Source organism: Thamnophis sirtalis, unplaced genomic scaffold (genome assembly GCF_051295495.1).
Source record: "Thamnophis sirtalis isolate CommonGarterSnake01/CBP01778 unplaced genomic scaffold, rThaSir2_p1.2 scaffold_4, whole genome shotgun sequence".
NCBI lineage: Eukaryota > Metazoa > Chordata > Lepidosauria > Squamata > Natricidae > Thamnophis > Thamnophis sirtalis.
In genome coordinates, this window is record NW_028261384.1 from 37646164 (window position 1) to 37671549 (window position 25386).

The 25386-nt window shown below is 43.4% G+C and overlaps 1 protein-coding gene across 1 annotated transcript in view; it reads left to right on the forward strand.

Moving 5' to 3' along the window:
* The window catches only part of AHR (aryl hydrocarbon receptor), a 69054-nt gene extending 64117 nt beyond the window's left edge, over window positions 1–4937 (forward strand). Inside the window, exon 11 of the mRNA XM_014076330.2 lies at window positions 304–4937. Within this exon, the coding sequence (XP_013931805.2) occupies window positions 304–456 (153 nt within the window). The 3' untranslated portion in view covers window positions 457–4937. The remainder of the gene's footprint in view (window positions 1–303) is intronic.
* Window positions 4938–25386: the final 20449 nt, after the last annotated feature.

The window sequence follows — 25386 nt, forward strand, 5'->3', positions numbered from 1 at the left end:
ACCTCAATTTTTGCAAAAAATGGGATGTGCAGGGGGCGGAGTTTCGGGAGGCCAAAAATTATGTATTCAGTGTATAAGACACACCCAGATTTTCACTCTCTTTTTTGGAGAAAAAAGTTGTGTTTTATACTCCAAAAAATATGGTATATTGATTTCAGTGCAACCTAGGACAGTTAGTTAAGTCCAATTCTTTCTATTTAAGCAATAACATTATTATTTTTTGGGTGTAATATCATTTTTACCTGGTTGTAGCTTAAGATAGATTGGATGGTTTCTATTGAATAAGGTTTGTCTGTTTTCCAGTTTCAGAATATTTTTCTTGATGAAAACTTGCAAGATGAATATCTACAGCAATTAGATGCTGTCAGCACTCAACCTGGGACACATCTTCAGCCACTTCATCATTCAACAGAATCCAGATCATTCTCAGATTTAGCATCTAATGGTTTTGTGTAGTTCAGCAACAAAGTCCTGCAGAGAGTTTGATCAAGACTCTTAAGTGGAAAATAAAAATCAGATGTTGCACTTAATATGCATGCATATAGAATACGTCATTCAAAACTTGATATTTATATGTGGAAGTTGGAGCTATTTCTATAGCCTAAAAATGTGCACATGTCAGTGAGAGTATGCACCACTGTAATATAATTGCTGCATCACATTTAGAGCATAAGATAAGGCAAATGGTTTTATTGTTTTAAAAATAAAATGGATACTCTGAGAATCTTATCTGGAATAGCATAAAAATTTCTTACATTATTTCAAGCTTTTTTGAACCTGGTGTTCTAGTCAGAAGAGCAAGTAAAGCATATAGTTTAATTGCGTACTTGCTTATGATTTTCCATTTCTTTTATTTTACACTTCAGGTTCTAGCACTTTAATGGAAAGTTTGATAGAAAAGATGAAATGCAGTTTTAGGTTTTGTACAACAAATTTCATTGCATTACTTCTTTGCAGTTAGCCCAAGTGCCTAACAAAGTAGCTTCGTTATCTTCAAAAGGCACTTGTAGGAAAGGAGAAGTTATTCATTATGAAAACTAGTAGTCTGCATTTTATGGCTGTTCTTTTGTTGCTGTAGTTTGTTTGAAAGCGAAGGATATTACTTTAGCTTTCTATTTCTACTAAGTATAATTCTGCTTTTTTTAGGGCTTCAGGTAAGGCTTCTTGTAAGAGATTAAGATTTTTTATTTTATGTTTAGCTGCTTTATTGCATTCTTCAGGTAGAACAGGGTAAAACAGGCATCTTGTAGGAGTATTCATCTCCTAAAAATTGTTTTTGAATTTCATATATTACAGAAAAAAACAACATGTGCCTTATCTTGTGTTGCAATGCTTACTCAGAAGTCTTTTTTTTTAAAGCATAACCCTGTTCTATGCAAATAATTCCATTAAAATTGTTAATGATGGCTAATTTTTTTAAAAATAGCATAAATAGCATTAGTAAATACTATTAGCTTTTACTTTAGGTAACATTTCTACACTGTGTCACATATTGATTGGCTGCTGTTTCCTTCCTTCTGTTTCAGTGGAAAAAGAGTCCACTGACATTAAACATCCTGATGATTGCACTCTGAAAGAAAAAGCTCTTTCTATTTTGCAAATTCACTTTAAATGTCTTTGTTCACCTGATAAAATTTAAAATTTATTTTAATTCAAATTTAGAAAGAAATTATCCTTGAAAGAGAAAGGATACTTTAAATTTTGTTTTAAAATGTAAAGAAAAACTCCTAGTATTAGGGATTTTTTTTAACCTGAAGATTTTTTAGCAATGTAAGCACCAATGTTTGGTGTTTTGTAGTAGTTTAAGTGAGGGCAGGAAATATACATGTACAGGCAAATGAATGCCAATATATGATGTGTAGTTAACATATAATAAGTTCCATTTATAACATTATAAAATACTTTAAAGAAGTTAATTTTAAATTGTTATCAATACACATAACATATATTGCATAACTGTATATCACAAACTACAGAATAGTGTTGTTTGATTTTTTTTTTTAATGAAATACTGCCTCAGGAGTATGTTCAGATTTTGATGAAATAACTGTTTCAGTCAAATTTAATGAAAAGAATACAAGGAATATTTTGTAGGGCATGACTGTAGGTGACTTGGTTTCAAGCGATTCAAATGAGTTAGAAAATTTGTAAAAAATGCTTCCAAAATGTATGTAATACTGATCTTCTAGCAAAGGTTGTTAAGTAATTTGTAAAACTTTTGAGTTTAACAACTAGCACAACTTTTAAAGAGCTTTAAAAGTACTTTTTAATTGCATACTACAATCAAATAACATTCATAAATAAACATGATTTTAGAACCATATTGTCTCAAGGCACTAGAGGCTTTGCTCAACCCATCCCTAAATTTATTAATTCAGTAGTAACTTCATTATTTCTGAAAAAATCATATGGTCTTGTTTCTAAATGATTTCTATTGCTTTTTTTAAAAAAACAGTATATGATTACTATTACCATTACAAGGGTAATGTTAACAATCAGAAAATCTACTTTAAAAAGTCAAGGTTCAAAGGGATAGCATACTTTTTATATAAAAAGAAAAATGTGGGGAAAGCCACAACAAAAAATTTCTGTGTATCATTTCACTGCTATGCCAAATATTATCCAATCACGTAAGTGCCAAGGTTGCAATACAAACTGTGTGCTGCCTTATTGTAAGTTAGTTTATGTTATGCATAATATCAGCTGTTTTTTTTCATTAGGTTGTGCCTATATACAACAAACCTGTGTATTGGTGTTGCACTTTTGATCTACATCATACTCTTAAAAGCAATGAAATTCTGATTTCGTCCCTTGAAAACTTACCTGTCTATCCCTCATTCCAAAGAAATTATTGCCTAGTTTTAATCAGTATTAGTGCATCCTTTTGTAGTTTATATCTTGACTTTTTCTCTTTCCCTTCATTACCCATTCCCTCTTAATCTATGTTTTATGTTATACAATTAATTTCTTCTCTGTAAGGTTATAATTTTGTAGTGCTTTTAATGAGCTTCAGTAAAACTTGTAAAGCTTAATATATGGTAATAAAATATCTTCTGAATACACTGATCCATAATTTATTTTACAACACATCATACTTGGCTTATTTTATTAAAAACACATTATTAGGGAAAAATAGACATTTCATACTGTGTCATCAAACTTTGTTTTCCAAAGAGTTTCCCCTTCAATAATTTTTTGCATGAATCCCTCGATCACTGTGGCTGTCAACACAGAATTACTCAGTGACTATAGGTTGTTTTTCAATAATAACATTTTTTTCTGAGCACATCAAATACTTGGGATACTCTTATCATTTTATTGACAAAAGAAATTTTAATTACAGGTAGAATTAAAGGAGAATGGAATAAATAGAAATAAAATCAAGATCTAAGTTTTATTTGCTGCTATTTAGATTTGTTTACTGGTCAAGTAGACAGCAGTATAAAACTATTTCTTGAACCTTTTCTAGCATCAACTCTCAAAATGCTTCATAAAGTTGATATATGTACATAAAAGTATGTGTTTAAATATTTTTAGGATCCCTTTGAGGACAATAGCACTGATTCCATTCTAGACTGAATCTAAAAATAATTACTGAATTCCTACATCATGTAATGTAAATCTGGCTGGTATTCCATTGATGCAGTTATATGTATGAAAATCCTTGGGTTGGGACCATAGTACTTCAGTTCTGAAGAAATATTCTTTAGTGTATTATTCTATTACTAAGACTCCATTCTAGTGAATATTTGGAATAGATCATATGTATGGTAATCCTTCCTTGCAATGTATAACTATTAATTTTAGTTTTTTTTAAATTATAGAATAAATAATTTAAATAGATTTTTAGTCAAGTTTGCATTAAAAATATCAAAACAATTTTTAAAAATCATCAATTGTACATAGTTTTGCTAGGATGAAATATACCAGGTGTTGTTGTTTTTTTGGTTCTGCGCATTATTCTGAGATTTGCTTTTAAAAGAACAGCTTGAAACAGAAGTGGGAATTTTGGGCTTTGGGTGTGGACTTAGTTCTCAATTTCCAACCATTTATTTAGAGATTCAAAGTTATAACAGCACTGAAAAAAGTGGTGTGCCTGGTCCTTGCATTTAGACCATTGCAAGATCCTCACTGTCACCTGATTAAAATTCAAGCACATATATTTACGATGACTGCAGTCTCCAAGGATCATGTGATTGCCATTTAGGACTTTACCAATTGACTGCTGGTAAGCAAAGTCAAAAGGAGAAGCCAAAATCCCTTTAATAAGTATAGGGAGTTGTTTAACAACCATGGCAAAAATGATAGCAAAACACACATGATTCACTAAACAATTGCCTTGCTTAGTAATGGAAATTCTGGTCACGATGTTCATAAGCCACGAACTATCTATACAAAGTTACTTATTACAATATTTCAGAATTAAAAATAGCTGTAATCAGAGTTATGCCACAATCAAACTAAAACTTAGTTTGGAGGGAGACCCAATAAAAGAAAAGCAAGAAGGAAAGAGATAAAATATGAATAAAGGCACTACAATTGGGGGAGGAGAATAGGATGAAAAAAACCTAAAAAAGTAAAGTAACAGTCTCTTGCTTGAATTTGGAGGACACTAGGAAACTGAGTTTGAAACCATGAAAATCCAACATTGTTTGCCATAAAATTATGCAAATAGGAGGGACCATTAGAGTGGTGATGATAGAAATAGGAGAGCCACTCTACACCTTGTAAAAAGTGAATTCTTCCTTCACTCCATCTTTTGACTGGAGGAAAATAAATTAGGAAAAAGCATTTGGTTTTAAAGGAACTTGGTAAGAAGTTCGTATGGAGAGAGTTTGGTCTGTATTTCAACAGAGATTAATTCTGATTAGTCTGTTTTTTGTAATATCTCCTGTTTGTATTTTAGTTTGTTTTGAATAAAGTTTTTTTCAATTGAATCTCTTAAACTTTGTGTTTTATAACACCTTCATTATTTACTGGCCTTCCAGAAATAGCTGAAAATAAACATTGAAAAAGGAACACAATTAGAATACATCAATAGGATAACCAAAAAGATGGGTGGGTGGAAGCAAAGAACAAGGACAGAAGGTGGAGTCTGCTGTCAATCTTGCAACCACCTCCGGTATAGAACTCCCTGACTGGTTCAGGACAAACTGGCATATTATCCTCAATTTATCTTTAAATTTAAAGATATCTTTGTCTTACATTGTTTGTGTAAGACATTTTTGGTCATCAAATAACTTTATTATGATTTTTCACCATTCAGAGAAAAACAGGAATAGTTTGATGCAACAATTCATTTATTGGAAAAGAGAAAAAAACAACAGGATAAACCAAAATAGGAAAGGATTGGGTTGGAGCTGAATATGTATCCATAGTCCTCACTGGCCTCAATGGCTGGATATAATATTCCTTCTAATGTGAAGTATTGCACATAAGAATTTGAAACAACAGCTAATCCAATTCCAGGAATTTCAGTTCTTTTGGCAACTTGCCCCCAAACCAAGTTTCGGAATGGATTGATGCAAAGAAAGTGTATTTTTTTTAAAGCTACAGACAACCCACACCCCCTGCATAAAAATGTATTGATAACTATCTGGCTCTAGCCAACCCGCCACTCCAACAGACACATACACATACATACAAACATAAACAGAGAAGCCAAGAGAGACAGACAGAATTGCCTGTTAAAATTCTTCCTGTTGAACAAATGGGTACCTTAAATAGTGCCATCAGTTAACAGTCAACCAACACAATATGGGAGACATGCAAATTCAAATTTAATGAATTTATATGCCGCCCAATCCCGAAGGACTCTGGGCGGCTTACAGAAATAAATCTCTAAAAGAATAAAAAGTTAAAAAAAGAGAAGAAAAGCAGGTTTAAAAAAAAACAATCATGCACTCAATCTAGGTGGGGCTGGACCTCATTCATGAGCCCTTGTGATCTCTAAGCTGGAATACTGCAACGTGCTCTACATGGGGCTGCCCTTGAAGAGCACCCGGAGACTTCAGCTAGTACAGAACGCGACCGCGTGAGTGATTGTGGGCGCACCTCGGTTCGCCCGCATAACACCTATCCTCCGCGAGCTGCGCTGGCTGCCTGTGGATCTCCGGGTGCAATTCAAGGTCTTACTTACCACCCATAAAGCGCTCCATGGTAGTGGATCTGACTATTTGAGAGACCGCCTTCTGCCAATAACCTCCCTGCGTCCCATCAGATCGCATAGAGCGGGCCTCCTCCGTATTCCATCCGCCAGCCAGTGCCGACTGGCGACTACCCGGAGGAGAGCCTTCTCAGTTGCTGCTCCGACGCTATGGAACAATCTCCCCGTGGAGATTCGTACCCTGACCACAGTCCAGGCCTTCCGTACAGCCCTCAAGATCTGGCTAGCCCGTCAGGCCTGGGGATAAACTCTTCTGCCCCTCCCGAATGCTGAGTGAATGTTGTGTTTTAGTATTTTTTAGTTATTTCACATTTTTTTTTCTATATTTGTCTTCACTCCCCTTCCCTTATTATTGTAAGCCGCCCTGAGTCCCCTCAGGGAAAAGGGCGGCCTATAAATGCTAAATAAAATTAAAAAAAAAAAATCAAAGTCAACAGCCCCAGGCCTGCCAGAATAGCCAGGTTTTAGTGGCCTTTCGGAAGGCCGAGAGTGGGAAGGGTCCGGATCTCTGGGGGTAGATTGTTCCATAGGGCCAGGGCAGCTACAGAGAAGGCTCTCCCCCGAGGAACCGCCAGATGACATTGTCTGGTCGACGGAACCTGGAGAAGGCCCATCCTGTGTGATCTTATCGGCCGCTGGGAGGTATGTGGCAGAAGACGGTCTTGTAGATATCTGGGTCCTAGGCCATGTAGGGCTTTAAAGGTGATAACCAACACCTTGAAGCGCATTCAGAAACTGAAAGGGAGCCAGTGCTGCTCGCGGAGGATAGGTGTAACATGGGTGTATCTCGGTACACCCAATATCGCTTGCGCGGCTGCATTCTGGACCAGTTGTAGTCTCCGAACGCTTTTCAGGGGCAGCCTCATGTAGAGCGCATTACAGTAGTCAAGTCTTGAGGTGACGAGGGTGTGGGTGACCATTTGAAGTGCCTCCCGGTCCAGGTAGGGCCGCAGCTGATGCACCAGGCGAACCTGGGCAAAAGCCTCCCTGGTCACAGCTGACAAATGATGTTCTAGTGTCAGCTGCGGGTCCAGGAGGACACCCAAGTTGCGGACCCTCTCTGAGGGGTGAAAGGTTTCACCCCCCAGGCTTAAAGATGGAGTACCTGGACTATCCTTGGGGGGCAACATCCATAGCCACTCGGTCTTGTCGGGATTGAATGCAAGCTTGTTCACTCCCATCCAGGCCCTGACAGCTTCCAGGCACTGGCACATCACTTCCACCGCTACACTGAGTTGGCACGGGGCAGAGAGATACAGCTGGATATCATCCGCATATAGATGGTATTTAATCCCGTGCTGGCGAATGATCTCACCCAGCGGCTTCATGTAGATATTAAATAGGAGGGGGGACAAGACCGAGCCCTGTGGCACCCCATATTTAAGGGGCCTAGGGGTCGACCTCTGTCTTCCAACCAACACCGATTGTGACCTGCCTGAGAGGTAAGAGGAGAACCACCGTAACATGGTGTCTCCCACTCCCACCTCTCCTAGCCATTGCAGAAGGATACCATAGTCGATGGTATCGAAGGCCGCTGAGAGGTCAAGGAGCACCATGATAGAGGAATGTCCTCTATCCCTGGCCCGCCAGAGATCATTGGTCAACGCGACCAAGGCGGTTTCGGTGCAATAACCAGTCCTGAAACCAGACTGAAAGGGATCTAGATAATCTGCTTCATCCAAGGGCCGTCGGAGTTGGAAGGCAACAACCTTCCCTAAAAAAGAGAGATTGGAGACTGGACAATAGTTTTTGAGGATAGCTGGGTCCAGAGAAGGCTTCTTAAGGAGGGGTCTTGCCACCACTTCCTTCAAAGGTTGCGGGAAAGATCCTTCCTGCAGAGAGGTGTTCGTGATCCTCTGGAGACAGCCTAGTGTTACCTTCCTGCTGGTCAAGATCAACCAGGAGGGGCACGGGTCCAGCAAACAGGTGGAGGCACTCATCGCTCCCATGGCCTTGTCCACTTCCTCAGGAGTGACAAGCTGGAACTCACTCCAAGAAATCTGATCAAGACCCTCCCTCGGCATCTCCGCTGGTACTGTCCAAGTGGAGTCAAGGTCCATCTGAATCTGAGTGACTTTGTCCGACAGAAACTGAGCAAATTCCTCAGCCCTTCCCTGTAAGGGTTCCCCCACGTCCCTCCCTTTCAGGAGGGAGTGGATTATCCTAAACAGGGCAGCTGGGCGAGATTCTGCGGACACAATAAGAGCGGAAAAATGAGCACATTTTGCCGCCCGTATTGCCACTAAATAAGTCCTAATAAAGACTCTTAGTTGTGTTCGGTTGGATTCGGAGTTACTAGCCCTCCAGTGTCGCTTTAGGCGTCTCTTTTGGCGCTTCATCTCCCGGAGTTCCTCGGTAAACCAAGGTGCCCTCCTGGATCCACTGCCATGGAGAGGCCGCAAAGGCGCAATCCGATCTAGTGCCTCAGCCGCCACTGTATTCCAAGCAGCTACCAAGGACTCTATCGGATTGTGGGCAAGGGAGTCAGGGATCTCTCCAAGCTTCGTCTGAATTCCCAATGGGTCCATCAGGCTCCTGGGGCGGAACCATTTAATCTGCTCCACCTCCCTGCAGTGGGGGAGTAGCTTCCGAAAATCAAGCCTCAGCAGGAAGTAATCTGACCATGACAAGGGCAAGATCTCTATACCCTTTAGTTCCAGATCATGTCTCCACTGGAGACACAAGGTCGAGCGTGTGTTCTGCTGTATGAGTCGGACCCTGAATTACCTGGGTCAAGTCCATGGTTGTCATGGAAGCCATGAACTCCTGCGCCTCATCTGAGCGTTCGCCGAAAGATGGCAGGTTGAAGTCCCCCAGTACTATAAGTCTGGGGAACTCAACCGCCAGCCTGGCTACTGACTCTAGGAGCACAGGCAGGGCTGTTGTGATGCAGCTGGGAGGTAGGTACGTCAAAAACAAGCCCACTTGACCCCTAGGTCCAACTTCACAAGGAGGGACTCACACCCGGCAGTCTCTGGAGCAGGGATTCTGCGAGGAACTAATGACTCTCGGATGATAGCTGCCACTCCCCCACCCCTTCTTTGTTGTCATGGTTGGTGGAGCACCTGAAACCCTTCTGGGCACATTTCTGAGAGGGGTACTCCTCTCTCGTGGCCCAGCCAGGTTTCAGCAATACATGCCAGGTCTGCCCTTTCGTCTAATATTAAGTCCCGGACGAGGGGAGATTTATGAATCACAGACCTGGCATTTAGCAACAGCAACCTGAGACCAAAGCCCTGACTTCTCTTGTCACCAGGTCCTTGAGTTGAGCTTTCAGGGCCGGAACAAGGGATCACTCTAGCGAACCCTCCTTCCACAGTAATGGCTAGCCCTGTAGCTCCCGTCATACCTGCCCCTCCCAGTCGTAACCACGATGCTCCAGCCCGTCCCCATCCCTGTAGACCCCTCCTCCCCTCCCACGGTCCCCGTTCTTCTCGGCAGGTCATTCATACCATGCACTCTAGGATGAGAGGCGGATCCGGGCCCCCATCCACTTCTGCTTCTGCACTCAGTGGAGGGGGCTCCAGGCTGCACTCTCAGTCCCCTCATATATACCGGACAAGCATTCTCCGCATACATATCCCACTATAACATTATAAGCATACTATGGTACAATAAAACAGAGGATATAAAATTAAATTAATTTAAAAAATGTGGGATCATTCAACTACATGCATACAAACACACATTCCACATACAGAAAGATTTATGCAGATATTAGTATCGTGCAAGTGGATTCATAAAGTTCGAATAGCTGGAACCAAGCGGTGGTGTAGGGGGAGAGTGTCTCGTCTTTGCTCCTCTCCTGTGGACCTGGAACGGTGTAGCAGAGGGGTCCAAAGTCTGGGGTGGCTGAGATGGATCGAAAGGGGGATATGTCAGTTGAAAAGGTGTTAAGTCCCCACTCGTTTCTTTGCCATCTTCTGTCGCTCCCTTCCACTGAAAGAGTGCAACAGGGAGCAAGCTGCAGGCATCGCCAACATGCCAAAGGACCCCCACACTCACTGTAGGTGCCCCCGCCCATCCAAAATCCATAGCGCCGAAGTGAGGTGAGTTGAGTAATGGCGCTATCTGAGGTGGTACTCCTGGGGCAGCGGTGGGTGGCAGTGGTTGTAATAAATGGGGTTGAGATCGTAAGTCCAGGAGCCCAGGGGGCGCAATTAGAAAGAGCCAGATGTCGAATAAGAGAAGTAAGAGGAGGCCCCGTAGCAGCAAGGGCAAAGCGGGGAAGAGGCCATGCCGAAGGGAAGGCCGAGTCAAATAGAGCGGAGGGGGGGAAGAGCCGCAGTGATGGCAGATAAAGCCAGCCGCCCGATCTCGCCTGGTACCATCGCAGGCAATCACCCACTCTCTGGAGCGATGGTAGTCTGGTATAGATCCAGGAGCTCCCCACGGTCAGGAAAACGAGGCTGAAAGACGCTGAGACCGCTGAAAACCACCGAAAACGCTGTCATCAGTGCGACGCCGCCATCCTCGCTGCCAAACAGTACGAGAGCTGCCGAGGGCGGCCACACAGACCGGGAGCCGCCCAAAAGTGGCGACCCCCCAGATGACTGCCTCTTCGGGTCCCCTGAATCGCAATCTTTCACTGGAACCCCTTCCCACATGGTCTCCAGGCTAGTTCCATAGTATTTCCAATGCTTTTTACCTACCTAAGCCAGAGCGAAAAAGGCTGGCGGCCATTCTCGTCTTGCACATGCATAACATTAAGCCCCATGATCATCATAGTATGAGCTTATCATATCTATGCTTGATCAGGTTCACTTCTGGTCTTCTCCACCAACATTCCAGGCACCATTTCTATCACTTCAGCTCCCAAAGTTAGTTAATAGAGGGAATAATAAATTGGGATCAGTACTATTTCAGAAAGAAAGTTGTTATTTGCTATAGTTATTGATGTATCCATAAAATTAGTCTAAGGTTGCCAAATAATTTCATTTAAAAATTGCCAGATATTCTGCAAGAGATACTAAAATTTAATCCAGGGCTCTCTTAAAAGGAATAGTAAATTGGTTGCTGTAGCTACGATCTGCACAGCAATTACTTGGTATGGTATTATTTAAAAACTCTTTGCAGCCCTGAAAGTTGAATTTCACTATTGTTTTACTTCTTTTGTCTCTCTCATAGTTGCAAACTGGCCCTACTTCTTCTGTGCTCAACCTCATTTGCCTACAGGCCATTCACTTTGATTGGCTTTGACAATTCATGCAGTTTTGCTGATGATATCATAGATGTTTATAAACGCCACCGCCAATCAAATAAATGAGGTAATTGGAGAAATGATGTTAATAATGAGCAGCATTTTTTCTGTGTTCATTTTGTATCAGCATTTAAATTGGGAGCCATCTTAAAATGAGAGTTTATTCACAATGCAAAGTTTAAAAAAAGAAGCAAGGCAACATTTTTTACAATGAGTCCTGTAGCAGACAAAACACTTTTCAAAGGGAACTAGTTATATATAATTAGAGACAGATTTTGGTAAGCCAAAGAAAGTTTTGATATTAAGCTCTCCTAAAAATAGTATTCAACTTCAGCTGTGTTTATTGGTGCACTTATACATAATTGGGAATGATTTCAGTAAGAGGCATTGTTCGGATATTTTTTGAGAGCTGTTTGTTGTCTTTTGTATGAGCTTGCAATAGACTTCAAAAACCCTTTTATTGCATAGAATTCTTTTTAAATGATTGATTCAATTCATAGCCCCTGCTTGATTTATATTTCAGAATTATATTATGAAATCAAACTGTCAGGAGGACATTTCTATTGAGAAACAACTGTTTTCCCCAACATGCTAAAGGATAATTCAGCATGTTGAATTAATTCTGTAAACATGAACTATCTTTTTTTGGAAAGTCATTTTGATTTAGGAAATCTTTAAATCAAATATCAGTACTCAATGTTTTCACACTCCTAATACACACTATCACATTCTGCAGCATCAATAGTAGAATAACCACAACTGCTTTTTAAAAGTTATTTTTGTTAAGTTCCTTTTTTGTTTTTCAGATTTTAGGGCTCAGCTCAGGGAACTACCCTGTTTTCCTAAAAATAAGATTCCTCCCCCAGATAATAAGCCCAATCAGGTTTCAGAGCACATGCACTAAAATAAGCTCCCACACAAAAATAAGTGCTCCCCTAAAATATTTAAGTGCTGGCAGGTGTGTGCCAGAAACAGAGACAGGACTTCTGGCCCTCTCTGGATCAGCTTATCCACAGGCCGAAGTTAAGGGGTCTCCTGCACATCAAAAATAATAAGACCTTCCCAAAACCAAGGCCAAGCCTGTATTTCAGGGGTCAAAAGAAAACAAGACACTGTCTTATTTTGGGGGGAACACAGTGTGCATTGGAAGGGAAGAAATACAAAAAATAAATATGGATATGGATACAGCCCATACAGTGTGGCCCAGGGATCAAAGGTGGTATTCAGCCAGTCCTGACAGGCTCTGGAGAACTGGCAAATAGGCTTGATCCACCCCAGCTATCTCCCAGCCTACCAGCTGTTCTTTTTTTGTTGTTGTTGTTGCCCTGAACAGAATGGAGCTGGGAAGCAGGTTAGAGGGGTGGGCAGGGAATGGGGATTTTGCAGTACCATGCCCATCAAGCTACGCCCACAGAACCAGTAGTAAAAAAAAATTGAATCCCACCACTGCCAGGGATGTTTCAGAAACAATGTTCTGTCCATCCAACCTAGACATTTAGAGAAAGTCTGCCAAGAATCATACCACTTCAAGAAGTCCCCTGGATGATATCGATAATCAGGATAATATGGAACACTCTGCTTCAAATATCCCAGCATGCAGAAGGCCGTGGCGATGATTTTATCTATTGTATCATTGTTAGGCAATTCTTATATATTTCTTGTTCATTTTCAAGATTTTTTTTCCGTTAGGTTTGCTTGTTCAATATTTTAAGACCTAGTAATCATCTGCAGTACACAAACATTGCTCATACATAATTACAAAAAGACACACACACACACACACACACACACACACACACACACACACACACACACATACATGCCACCAGGTTCGTGGTAGCAGACAAAGTTAAAACAATATAAAAATGAAAGAGAAACCATATATACATATATATATATATATACACTAAGGATAAATATAAATAAATTTCCACTGTGAAAGCCTCAAGGGTTGATTAAAAACAGATCAAATAGGAATTACTACCATCTAAAAACTTACTTTCAAGAGATTATACATCATTCAACATCTACAATAGAATAATATATCCAGTGGTTATTAGAGCTGTGTGATTGCTCAATTAATCCACTTTGAGGCAGTGCCTCCTCATGGAAAAAAGGAACCGTCCACTTTTCAATCAAAAGCACTGCGGCTGTGCAGCAATTTTGATGCAGTGGCTAGAAACTGGTTGTCACTTTGTCTGTAGCTCATCAAAGAGGCACTTTGCTGAAGAGCCTTAGGCAGCGTTAATCCTTTTCTAAAGATCAGTAAGAAATGGAAAATGTCAGAGTTATATACATACAGCAACCCAAAATTTCACCAAACATGCATTGTGATATCATAAGGCAAACTCCTTCCCATGCATGCTTGCCAGACATTTACAAAGAGACTAATATTTATGATACCTAAGAGAATGGTTTGTTAATTCAAAAACTCTGTTTGGCAAGTTAATGTAAAATAAACAGTAAAACATACAAGAAATGCCAACAATTCATGCCTTACCCTCAACAATATAAATAGTTTCATATGCAGGCTTATAGTTCAGCTATGAAACTTTCATGCATGTATAGGTTTTTCCACCCAATGTGCACACTGTGTGAAAACCTCGGGTTTTTTTTAAGTGCCTGCTGCCTAGGGTGAAATATCCTGAGCCATATGTAGTAGATGTCCCCAGAGTCTTTACAGATACATTCTTAGTATGATTGCCAAATAAATGGTTTGACAGTGCTGTTCTCAAATGATTTCTCATGCAACTGAGTTCTAGCATAAATCTTTCCAATACAATTATAACATCTTTCTACTAATTAAAAGATTTTATTCAATGATAATTATGAACAATTACTGGAAATGTGGATTAAATTTTTAACACTTTCTGTCATACTCCTTTTTCCCTTGCTATATGTAGAGAATGCTAGAAGCTTTAGCTCTACTGTTTTAGCTCAGGAAATGAGTGTTAATGAGGGTTATTTATTGCAACATGAGTGAGGAATGATATGGTGATAAAAGAATACTTTGCTAATGGAAGAATAGTGGAATGGAAAAGAAAAATGAAGAACTGTGAAATGCAAGTTTATTAAAAAACAGCCCAGCCTGGCAGCACACAGTACCTTGCATAACTCAAGCTGACTGCTTAGCAGGGACGTGCAGTCACTAGAGGCAGGGGAGGCGGGGCCTCACCAGTCTCCTGGGGGAAAGGAAGAATTTTAAATAATATTTTTTAAATAATTAAAGCCAGGGTAGTTGCTACCAGATTCAAAGTCACAGTGGCTTGGTGTCTGCTCTCAGTGTTAACTATGGGAGGAGGCCAGAGAACTCGGGGCCTCTTTTGCCTAAGGAATTGTTCGCCTTTTAAAAGTTAAGGAGGAGTTAACAAGCAAAAACTTTCATATGCAAAAGAGGCACTGATTCTCCCGCCTCCTGATTGGGAAGCAGCGGAGGAGGAGGAGAATTGTGATGAGTCCAGCAGGTTTGTTCATCGGAGGAGGTGGGGGACAAAGCGGTTGAGCGCGACGGCGGCGAGAAGCAACACCCCTGCCACTGTGTCCGACAGGCGTCTCACGTTTATGTCCACCATAAATGCGAGAAGCCTGTCGGACACAGTGCAGGGGACGTTGCTTCTCGCCTCTGCTGCTGTCTTGCCTCACCAATGGTAACCGTCACCGCACGTCACTGCTGCTTAGCACCTCATAACCAGTGGTGCTATTCAATTTTTTTTTCCTACCGGTTCTGTGGCCATGGCTTGGTGGGGGAGTCATGTGGCTGAGGGGGCATGGTGAACTTGATGTCACTCACAGCCATCCCTACTCAGCCACATGACCCTCCCAAGCCATGCCCACAGAATCCAGTAGGAAAAAATTGAATTTCTACCTATCTACCTATTTTCTGCCCAGGCCTGGCCTACCGTATTTTCACCCATATAACCCGCGGGTTATATGCGGTTTTTACATGCACAGCGCCCCCCTGCGGGTTATATGCGTGGGCGGGGTATACAGAAAATATTTTACACGATCGGAGGCTTACACGATCGGAGGCTTGCTTCTTTCTCCGTTCCTTCCCCCACCCCGATCTCAGCTGTTTCCTTCTCCTCCGTTCCTTTCCTCTTCCCCAGCGTGCGCAGGCTTCTTTCTCCGTTCCTTCCCCCACCCCGATCTCAGCTGTTTCCTTCTCCTCCGTTCCTTTCCTCTTCCCCAGCGTGCGCAGGCTTCTTTCTCCGTTCCTTCCCCCACCCCGATCTCAGCTGTTTCCTTCTCCTCCGTTCCTTTCCTCTTCCCCAGCGTGCGCAGGCTTCTTTCTCCGTTTCTTCCCCCCCCATCTCAGCTGTTTCCCTTCTCTTTTACTCGTCGCGGGTTATATGCGTGGGCGGGTTATATGCGTGGGCGGGTTATATGCGTGGGCGGGTTATACGGGAAATATTTTACACGATTCGGAAAACCCGCGGGTTATATGCGTGTGCGGATTATTTGCGTGGGCGGGTTATATGGGTGAAAATACGGTAATCTGTCAAAGGCTGCCTCCTGCACACCACCTGCTCCCTCTTTTCCAGTTCTATTTCTGCTTCTTTAGAGCCCTGGCCCTAGCCCTGTTTCCTCCCCCACAACCGCCTCTTTCTTTGGGCTTACCTTCCTCCTGTGGTGGCTGGTCTGGACTCTGGAAGGCAAGCTTTCTTTTTCAATGCGACTACGAGAAGCTTCCCAGGCACTGCCTCTTTGCAAGCCGTTTCCCAGCAGTGGTAGCTGGCTGGAGGCCACTGAAAACTACTGGAGGTCTTGAAAACGCCAAAAAACCTGCTGGTGTTGCTGCTCTGTTCTTTGTGCCAGCCACGCACATGCTTCCCAGCACAGCAGGGGCAATGATGGCAGTGGCTTTTTCAGGGTGTTTGAAACCTCCGGTAGGTTTTGATGGCCTCCAGCCAGCTGCCGTTGCCAGGAAGTGGTCAGCAAAGAGGTGGCAGCTGGGAGGCTTCTTGCAGCCACACCAAAAAAGAGAGCTTGCCTTCCAGAGTCCAGACCAGTCACCAAAGAGGGAAAGAGGCAGTTATGGGGGAGGAAGCAGGTCTAGGCCCTTGAAGGAGCAGAAATGGGACCGGGAAAGGGAGAATGGGCAGCATGCAGGAGTAGGCTCCGGGAAGGCCAGAGCCAGGGATTGGCATTTTCCTTGACCTGTCCAAGATAAAGGATGAGTGGGCAGAGGCTCTGGGGCATCTGGGGTCTCAGGGAATGGCATGTTCCTGGCCCCTGGTGCCCAACCCAAGGCAAAGGGTGAGCGGGCTGCATACTTACTTTTGGTGAGCTAAGCATAGCAGATGAGATACAGAGGTGACTGGCGAGGCAATTAACTGGGCCACATGGCAAAGGCAAAATATATAAGACTGAGATGGGTAGGGCGAGCGTCTAGTGGGTGAGTACAGTGAGCAAGTGGCAAGTGGGTGGGCGGGGCGAGTGAGCAGCGACCAGGTGGGTGGGGCAGGATCACTACCTGTTCAGCAAACCAGGTCAAATTTACCCTACCGGTTTGCCCAAACCAATATGAACTGGCTGAATACCACCTCTGCTCATAACCTACTGAATTCTCTTTTCGCCTGCACCTTCTTAAGAAATTGATTATCTGAAATAACTTCCATCTTCCTAGGCACAAAAGGGCATAAACACTTCTTCTGGCATGATGTAGTTATTTAGGTGCTAGGCTTTGGTGCCCATTCCTTTATGTTATGATATGTGTTTGTAAAGGTATGCAAAAAATTACTTTGGGAGACAGGAGATGATCTGCAATGAGGGAATGGTTGGAAAAGAAGTAGCTTAGCACACAGCAGTAATGTGGCATGGCAAACATATCAGAAGAGGCACTGCCTTGCTTCCCAGGTTGTTATGGTGATGCAGAGAAATATACTTTCAGACTTGCAAGATTCTGTTAATGTTTACTTATAATTAAGTAAAATGAGTGCATCCTGTCTGCTATCGGTAAGTCTCCTTTCTGTTAAAGTTATAAAACTTCCTTTACTAATCATTATTATAATCAGATTTTTATTCCCAGGAATACTCACACATGGAACATTGATATCCCTAACAAGATTATTGGCTCTGTGACTGAAGCAGGGACGTGCAGTCACTAGAGGCAGGGGAGGCGGGGCCTCACCAGTCTCCTGGGGGAAAGGAAGAATTTTAAATAATATTTTTTAAATAATTAAAGCCAGGGTAGTTGCTACCAGATTCAAAGTCACAGTGGCTTGGTGTCTGCTCTCAGTGTTAACTATGGGAGGAGGCCAGAGAACTCGGAGCCTCTTTTGCCTAAGGAATTGTTCGCCTTTTAAAAGTTAAGGCGGAGTTAACAAGCGAAAACTTTCATATGCAAAAGAGGCACTGATTCTCCCGCCTCCTGATCGGGGAGCAGCAAATCATGCCTTAAGAGCTTACGTTGAGCACGCTTACGTTGGGCGGACAAGAGGAGAGTTGAGAGAGTTTCCACAGCTGGAAAAGGTGGATCGGACGGAGGGAGGGGGGGATTCAAATTTATTGTAATTTAATTTGTAATTTAATAAAAAAATTAATTTTTATTGTGAGGTTTGTGTGTGTGTGTTTTTTTCTTTCTTCACAGCGGTGGGGTCGGAGGAGGCAGGGGGCGAGGCGGCAGAGCACGGAAGTGGCAGGGACGTTCTCGCTGCTATGTTTCAACAGGCCAGGCGTTTTGCATTTATGTCCGCCATAAACACGAGACACCTGGCCTGTTGGACACAGTGGTGGTGGGGGAAGGAATTGGCTGGGTGGGCTGGCTGGCTGGCTGGCTGGCTGGCTGGGGAGGGGAGACCCCTTTAAAGCCCAGCATCGAGTGGGGAGGAGGAGGAGGAGAGCGGTGAGTCCAGGCAGGGAGCTGGTCGGGCGGGGGTGGGTGGGCTGGCTGCAGGCTGGGACAGCAGGATTGTTCGTATGAGGAGGCGGGGGGGGCAAGGCGTTGGAACGCGACGGCGACGAGAAGCATCTCAGATGGAGCCAGGACACCCGGAAGGCAAGCCAGCACTTAAAGGCATGCCAAAGCGCCGGCTTGCCTTCCGGGTGTCCCGGCTCCATCTGAGATGCTTCTCGCCACCGTCATGCTCCACCGCCTTGCCCACCCGCCTCCTCCTACAAACAATCCTGATGCCCCGGCTGCAGCCAGCCCAGCACCGAGCGGGGACGAGGAGGAGGAGGAGGAGAAGAGTGATGAGTCCAGCAGGATTGTTCATCGGAGGAGGCGGGGTGCAAAGCTGTGGAGCGCGATGGCAGCGAGAAGCAACACCCCCGCCACTGTGTCCGACAGGCGTCTCGTGTTTATGTCCACCATAAATGCGAGAAGCCTGTCGGACAAAGTGCAGGGGACGTTGCTTCTTGCCGCTGCTGCAGTCTTGCCTCACCAACGGTAACCGTCACCGCATGTCACTGGACTGAAGTAAGTGTTGCAGGATCCACTCTGGTCCTGCAATAAAGTTTGGTTATTCTTCCAAACTTCCACCTTCTGCTGGAGCCCATTCTATTTCCCCAGAATGTGTGTACTAGGCTATTCTATGAGTAGTATTTATGTGGTGTCTGGTTACATGTGGCTTTTAATAGTTAATTAGGGAGTTGATGGCCAGCTATTAAGTTCATCAATACCCTAATTAATGACTAAAAGTTACACACAATTAGGCACCACACAAATACTATGCATAGTCCAGTGCATACCTTTTGGAGAAAGAGAAGTTCCTTAAGGATGGGCTGCAACATGAGTTTGAAAGCTTGGGAAAATAAGCCTCTGGTCCCTGACTCAGACTGGATCCTGCAACATTATCTTGGGATACATATATTTGCCTTCATTCATGAAATAAGTGTGCAAAAATACTACATAAAGGAGAGAGAAAGGATAAGTATTAGATTAAAATAGAAAACCAAAAACTTCAGAATAGAGTTGATTTGTGGAGAAACTAGAATGACCAGAATTCTTTCTATAATAATTAAAAATAAAAGTTAAGTCACAAAAAGTGACTTATAGGGCCAGGTCAGAGGACAAAAGGTCAGAGGGTTGGTTCAGTTATGGCGGGGACTTTAGGGCTGGCCATTACTGGGGAAGGAGGGTTCGCTATATTACAGAGATCCCTCCTTCCGGCCCTATGAGTCCCACTCCAAGGCCAGATGGTGCGAGTAATCAGGACCCTGGTCTCAGGCTGCTGTTGCTAAATGCCAGGTCTGTTGTTCACAAGGCTCCCCTCGTCCGGGACTTAATTTCTGACGAGAGGGCAGACCTGGCATGTATTACTGAAACCTGGCTGGGCACAGAAGGAGGAGTCCCCCTTGTAGAGATGTGCCCAGAAGGATTTCAGGTGCTTCATCAGCCGAGAGCCCAGGGAAGGGGTGGCGATGTAGCTATTGTTATCCGGGAGTCTCTAGTACCTCGTAGGGTCGCTGCTCTGGAGCTTGTCGGGTGTGTGGCTCTGCTGGTGAAGTTGGACCTCAAGGGTCAAGTGGGTCTGCTGCTAACGTACCTGCCTCCCAACTGCATTGCAGCAGCCCTCCCCTCGCTCCTCGAGTCAGTAGCCGAGCTGGCAATTGAGTTCCCCAGGCTTATGGTTCTGGGGGACTTCAATTTGCCATCGCTCGGTGAACACTCTGATGAGGCGCAGGAGTTCATGGCTTCCATGACAGCCATGGGCTTGACCCAGGTAATTCGGGGCCCAACCCACTCAGCGGGTCACATGCTCGACCTCGTATTTCTCTCGGAGCAGTGGATGTGTGAGCTTGGTCTGAGGGGTAATGAGACCATACCCCTGTCGTGGTCAGACCACTGCCTACTGAGGCTTGACTTCCGGAGGCCAAACCCCCACCATAGGGAGGAGGAACCGACCAGGTGGTTCCGCCCCAGGCGACTGATGGACCCTTTGAGGTTCCAGATGGAGGTTGGGGTTATTCCTGATACCCTCGCCCACAGTTCGGCGGAGACTCTGGCTGCTGCCTGGTACTCGGCGGCATCGGAGTCTCTTGACCGGATTGCGCCACTACGGCCCTCCGGGTCAGCGGATCCCGGAGACCTCCTTGGTTCACCGAGGAGCTCTGGGAGAAGAAGCGCCGGAGGAGACGCCTAGAGCACTTGTGGAGGTCCGATAAGTCCGAGTCGAACCGAGCACTCCTAACAACTTGCACCAAGGAGTACATCAGGGCACTTAGGGCAGCAAAAAGATCTCATATTGCCACCTTGGTTGCGTCCGCTGAGTCCCGCCCAGCCGCCCTGTTTAGGATAACCCGTTCCCTCCTAAATAGGAGGGATACGGGGGAACCCTTGCAGGGTAGAGCTGAGGATTATGCCCAATTCTTAGCGGACAAAGTTGCTCGGTTTCGGTCGGACTTGGACTCCACCGCTGCAGATCCAGCCGAGACACAAGAGGATCACTTGGCAAACCATCTCTGGGTTGAGTTTCAGGATGTTGCCTCTGGGGATGTGGACAAGGCCATTCGAGCTGTGAGTGCCTCCACCTGTATTCTGGACCCGTGTCCCTCCTGGCTGGTTGCCAACAGCAGTGAGGTGACACGTGGCTGGATCCAGGCAGTCATAACCGCCTCCCTTCGGGAGGGGCACTTCCCCGCCGCACTTAAAACGGCGGTGGTGAGACCCCTCCTGAAGAAACCATCCTTGGATCCAGCCATTTTAAATAACTACCGTCCTGTCTCCAACCTTCCCTTTGTTGGGAAGGTTGTTGAGAAGGTGGTGGCCTTCCAGTTTCAACGGGCCTTGGAGGAAGCTAGCTACCTTGACCCCTTCCAGTCCGGCTTCAGACCCGGTTACAGCACAGAAACCGCTTTGGTCGCATTGACCGATGATCTCTGGAGGGCCAGAGATGGAGGCCATGCGTCCATCCTGGTTCTCCTTGACCTCTCGGCGGCTTTCGATACCATCGACCATGGTATCCTTCTGCGACGACTGCGGGAGGTGGGGGTGGGAGGCACTGTCTTGCAGTGGTTCTCCTCCTACCTCTCGGACAGGTCGCAGTCGGTGTTGGTTGGGGGGCAGAGATCGTCCCTGAGGCCCCTAAAATATGGGGTGCCGCAGGGTTCGGTCTTACCCCCCCTACTATTTAACATATACATGAAACCGCTGGGCGAAATCATTCGGAGGCACGGGATAAAATACCATCAATATGCGGACGATACGCAATTGTATCTGTCCGCCCCGTGCCAACTCAATGAAGCGGTGGACGTGATGAACCAGGGTCTTGAGGCCGTTAAGAACTGGATGAGCGCTAACAAACTGGTACTCAACCCGGACAAGACCGAGTGGCTGTTGTGTTTCCCTCCCAACAATTTGGCTAATGTTCCATCTATCAGGCTGGGGGGTCAAATTTTATACCCCTCAGATAGGGTTCGTAACTTAGGAGTCCTCCTGGATCCACAGCTGACTCTCGACCATCATCTGTCGGCTGTGACCAGGGGGGCATTTGCCCAGGTTCGCCTGGTCCGCCAGTTACGACCCTACCTGAGTCGGGAGGCTCTCACAACAGTCACTCGAGCCCTTGTGATCTCTAGGCTGGAATACTGCAATGTGCTCTACATGGGGCTGCCCCTGAAGTGCATCCGGCGACTGCAGTTAGTTCAGAATGCGGCCGCGCGAGTGATAGTGGGCGCACCTCGGTTTGCCCACATAACACCCATCCTCCGCGAGCTGCACTGGCTACCTGTTGATCTCCGGGTGCACTTCAGGGTGCTGTTGACCATCTTTAAAGCCCTTCATGGTAGTGGATCTGAGTACTTGAGGGACCGCCTTCTGCCGATTACCTCCCTCCGACCGATAAGATCGCACAGACTGGGCCTCCTCCGAATTCCATCCGCCAGTCAATGTCGACTGGCGATTACACGGAGGAGAGCCTTTTCTGTTGCAGCTCCGACCCTGTGGAACGACCTCCCCGTCGAGATACGCACCCTCACCACCGTCCAGGCCTTCTGCGCAGCCCTCAAGACCTGGCTATCCCAACAGGCCTGGGGATAAGCCTCTAATTTGCCCCACCTGAGTGTTGAATGTTGAATGCAAGTTGTGTTTTTATTATTTTATTTTGCTCACATATTGTTTATTTTGAATTGCACCCCCTCCCTAATGATTGTAAGCCGCCCTGAGTCCCCTCAGGGAAAAGGGCGGCCTATAAATCCTAATAAAATACTAAAAATACTAAATACTAAAAAACACCCTGAAAATAACAAGCTAAATTAGATAATCTGTATAATGGCAAGTATAGCTAGTCCTTGATCTACAACCATAATTGAGCCTTACAGTTGTTAAGTTATGCTGTGGGTCATCATGGGACTACACCTGATTTTATGATCCTTTCAGAGGCAGTTATTAAGTGAACATTAAAGTCACTATGCAAAGGTCACAGTTGTTAAGTGAACCAATTTTAGCCAATGGGTGATTTTTGACAAAAACTGGAAGTAAATATTGGTTTCCAGTTAAAAAAAAAAAGTTCATAAATTGTGGTCACATGACTTGGGAACACCATTTATGCAGGTCGTTTGCCATGTACCCAAAATGCATTCACCTAATCTTAGTGGAGTGAGTGGCTATTGCAACTTTGAAACAAGATGGCAGGTAGCAGTAAGGAGATTGGTTGTAATTTAGAATAGTTGTTAAGACAGTGGTAAATTAAGGATTTTTATAATCCTCTTATTGCACATTTAAGCGATTTAAAACAAGTTGAGATATTTCAAAAAAACTCAGATTTCTATGACAAAAGATACAATCTATGTTACACCTTTACAAAAAAAAATCATTCAATAGGTATCAATGTATGGTCAGAATAGATAACCACATATAAATCAAATAAATATATTGCACATCAGCTTGAGCAGCAAAACAAATCTATGTTGGTTGACTTCATTTTAAATTTATGCAATATTTCTCAACCCTAGCAACGTTAAAATAGGTGCACTTTAATTCTCAGAATTGCTAAGGTTGAATAATACTGACCTAGACATTAATTCAGTCATAGTACATACAGCAGGAAACAAAAGACATGCCAGGATTAATTTTTTTTTAAGTGCTTATAGGACCATAATTACTATAACTCTGAAGAGAAGGAAAAAAAATCATAGATCTACTTGTAAGGCCAGGAGAAAAGAAAGGAATGCTTCATTTGCAGTGATTCCAGTCATTTGCCCATTGCTCTAGGAAAGTAAATTGAGTCATATTTGCAGATAAAGCGCATTCAAAATATAAATGAATCATTCTACCTCTGCATAAGAAAAGTGGAAAGACAGGGTCAAATTATGGGTGAGAGCAAATGGTCCATTAGTTGCTATCTATTTTGATTCTTTGGCCACAGATCAATTTATTAAAAGGAAACTTCAATTACCTTTTGAAACTCAATGAAAACAATTCTGTTTACTTAGAAAAAAAGATAAAAATATATCTAAGTTGTAAAAAGCTCTACAAGATTCCTTTCTATATTGGGCAAAACAGAGGTGCTCAGTTTAACAATTAAAATGCCTTATACATCCTAAATCTGAAGTAAAATCTGCTCTCAGTAAAACACATCCAATAGTCATGTCAGTTTAAAAGCAACATGAACATAATACTGAGTAGGAAGAATTGCCTATAAACCAGAACTTATAAAACTGCAAAATAGCAAAAAATAATAGAAAATGAAGAAGCTAAAATGTTTTGTGACTTTACAATTCTAACAGATAAGCACCCACCACCTAACACCACAGACATAATCATTGTTATTAAGAAAGACAAAAATCATTGTTATTAAGAAAGACAAAAACTGTAAATATTGCAGTATCTGGAGACTCCAGAGAGAAGAAAAAGAACTGAAGAAAATTACAAAATACAAATACCTGAAAATAAAAGAAGAATGATTGTGGCAAAAGCAAGCAAAGATAATATCAATTGTAAAGTCCCTTGGGTATAATCCCCAAACACCTGTACACTTAAAAACCATTGTCATTGACAAATTAACCATTCACCAATTGCAGAAGGCATCTTTACTTAGAACAACTTACATCCTGTCATGATACCTTTAACAAAAATGTTCCTATTCCAGGTCTTTGGGAATAATTCAATATGTAAATAAAAATGCCAATATAAATATACGTATAAGAGCCATGGTGGTGCCTTGGTTAGAATGCAGTAGTGCAGGCTATTTCTGCTGATTGCTTGCTGCCTGCAATTTATCAGTTCAAATCTCACCAGGCTCAAGGTTGATTCAGCCTTCCATCCTTCCAAGTTCGGTAAAATGAGGGCCCAGATTGTTGGGAGCAAAATGCTAACTCTGTAAACTGCTTGTAAAGCACTGTGAAGCAGTATACAAGTCTAAATGCTATTGCTATTGCCATTGCTATGGCTGACTGTGAACCAACCATAATAAGAATTACAAGTACAGATATAAAATCTTGAGAAACAATTACCATTAGAAATTTTTAAACTTCCTTAGAGCTATTGGTATGTGTTTTTCTATTTACATGCTTTGAATAATAAAGTTACCATTATAATCAAAAATTCTGAATTTTTCTAGAAACATATTCTGTATTCTCTGTATCATAGGTTCTTTTAGCTATATCCAAATTCAATGGGCTTTCCAACCTCCAGAGAGCCTAGACACCAGCCTCTTTGGCCTTTAGACAACCGACACACTAGCAGACCCAATGGGTAGTAGTTTCCGTTTGTTTCTACATCATTTCTAGATCTACCACCATTCCTACTATTGTCTTTTAGATCTAGGCTGTTTCCAATTCTCTATTTCACAGAGTCATAGGAACCATGTCCCTTCCCCGAATAGATCAAGATAAAAATCACTACAAAATAATGAACTACACCACCCGCCATATGAACTACTACAAAACAGCACCCACTACAACATCCACTATTCCTATCCTTCTCTGCTTTTATAATTGCTCATGGCTGGGCAGCTGGACTGATTTGGGGTCTTAAAGGAGCAGAATAACAACAATTCATGTGGTAGTCAATTTTCAGAAAGCTTGATCTTTCACAAACTGACTAAAAATTAATTCTGCTGCATCTGAAAAACGATTTGGC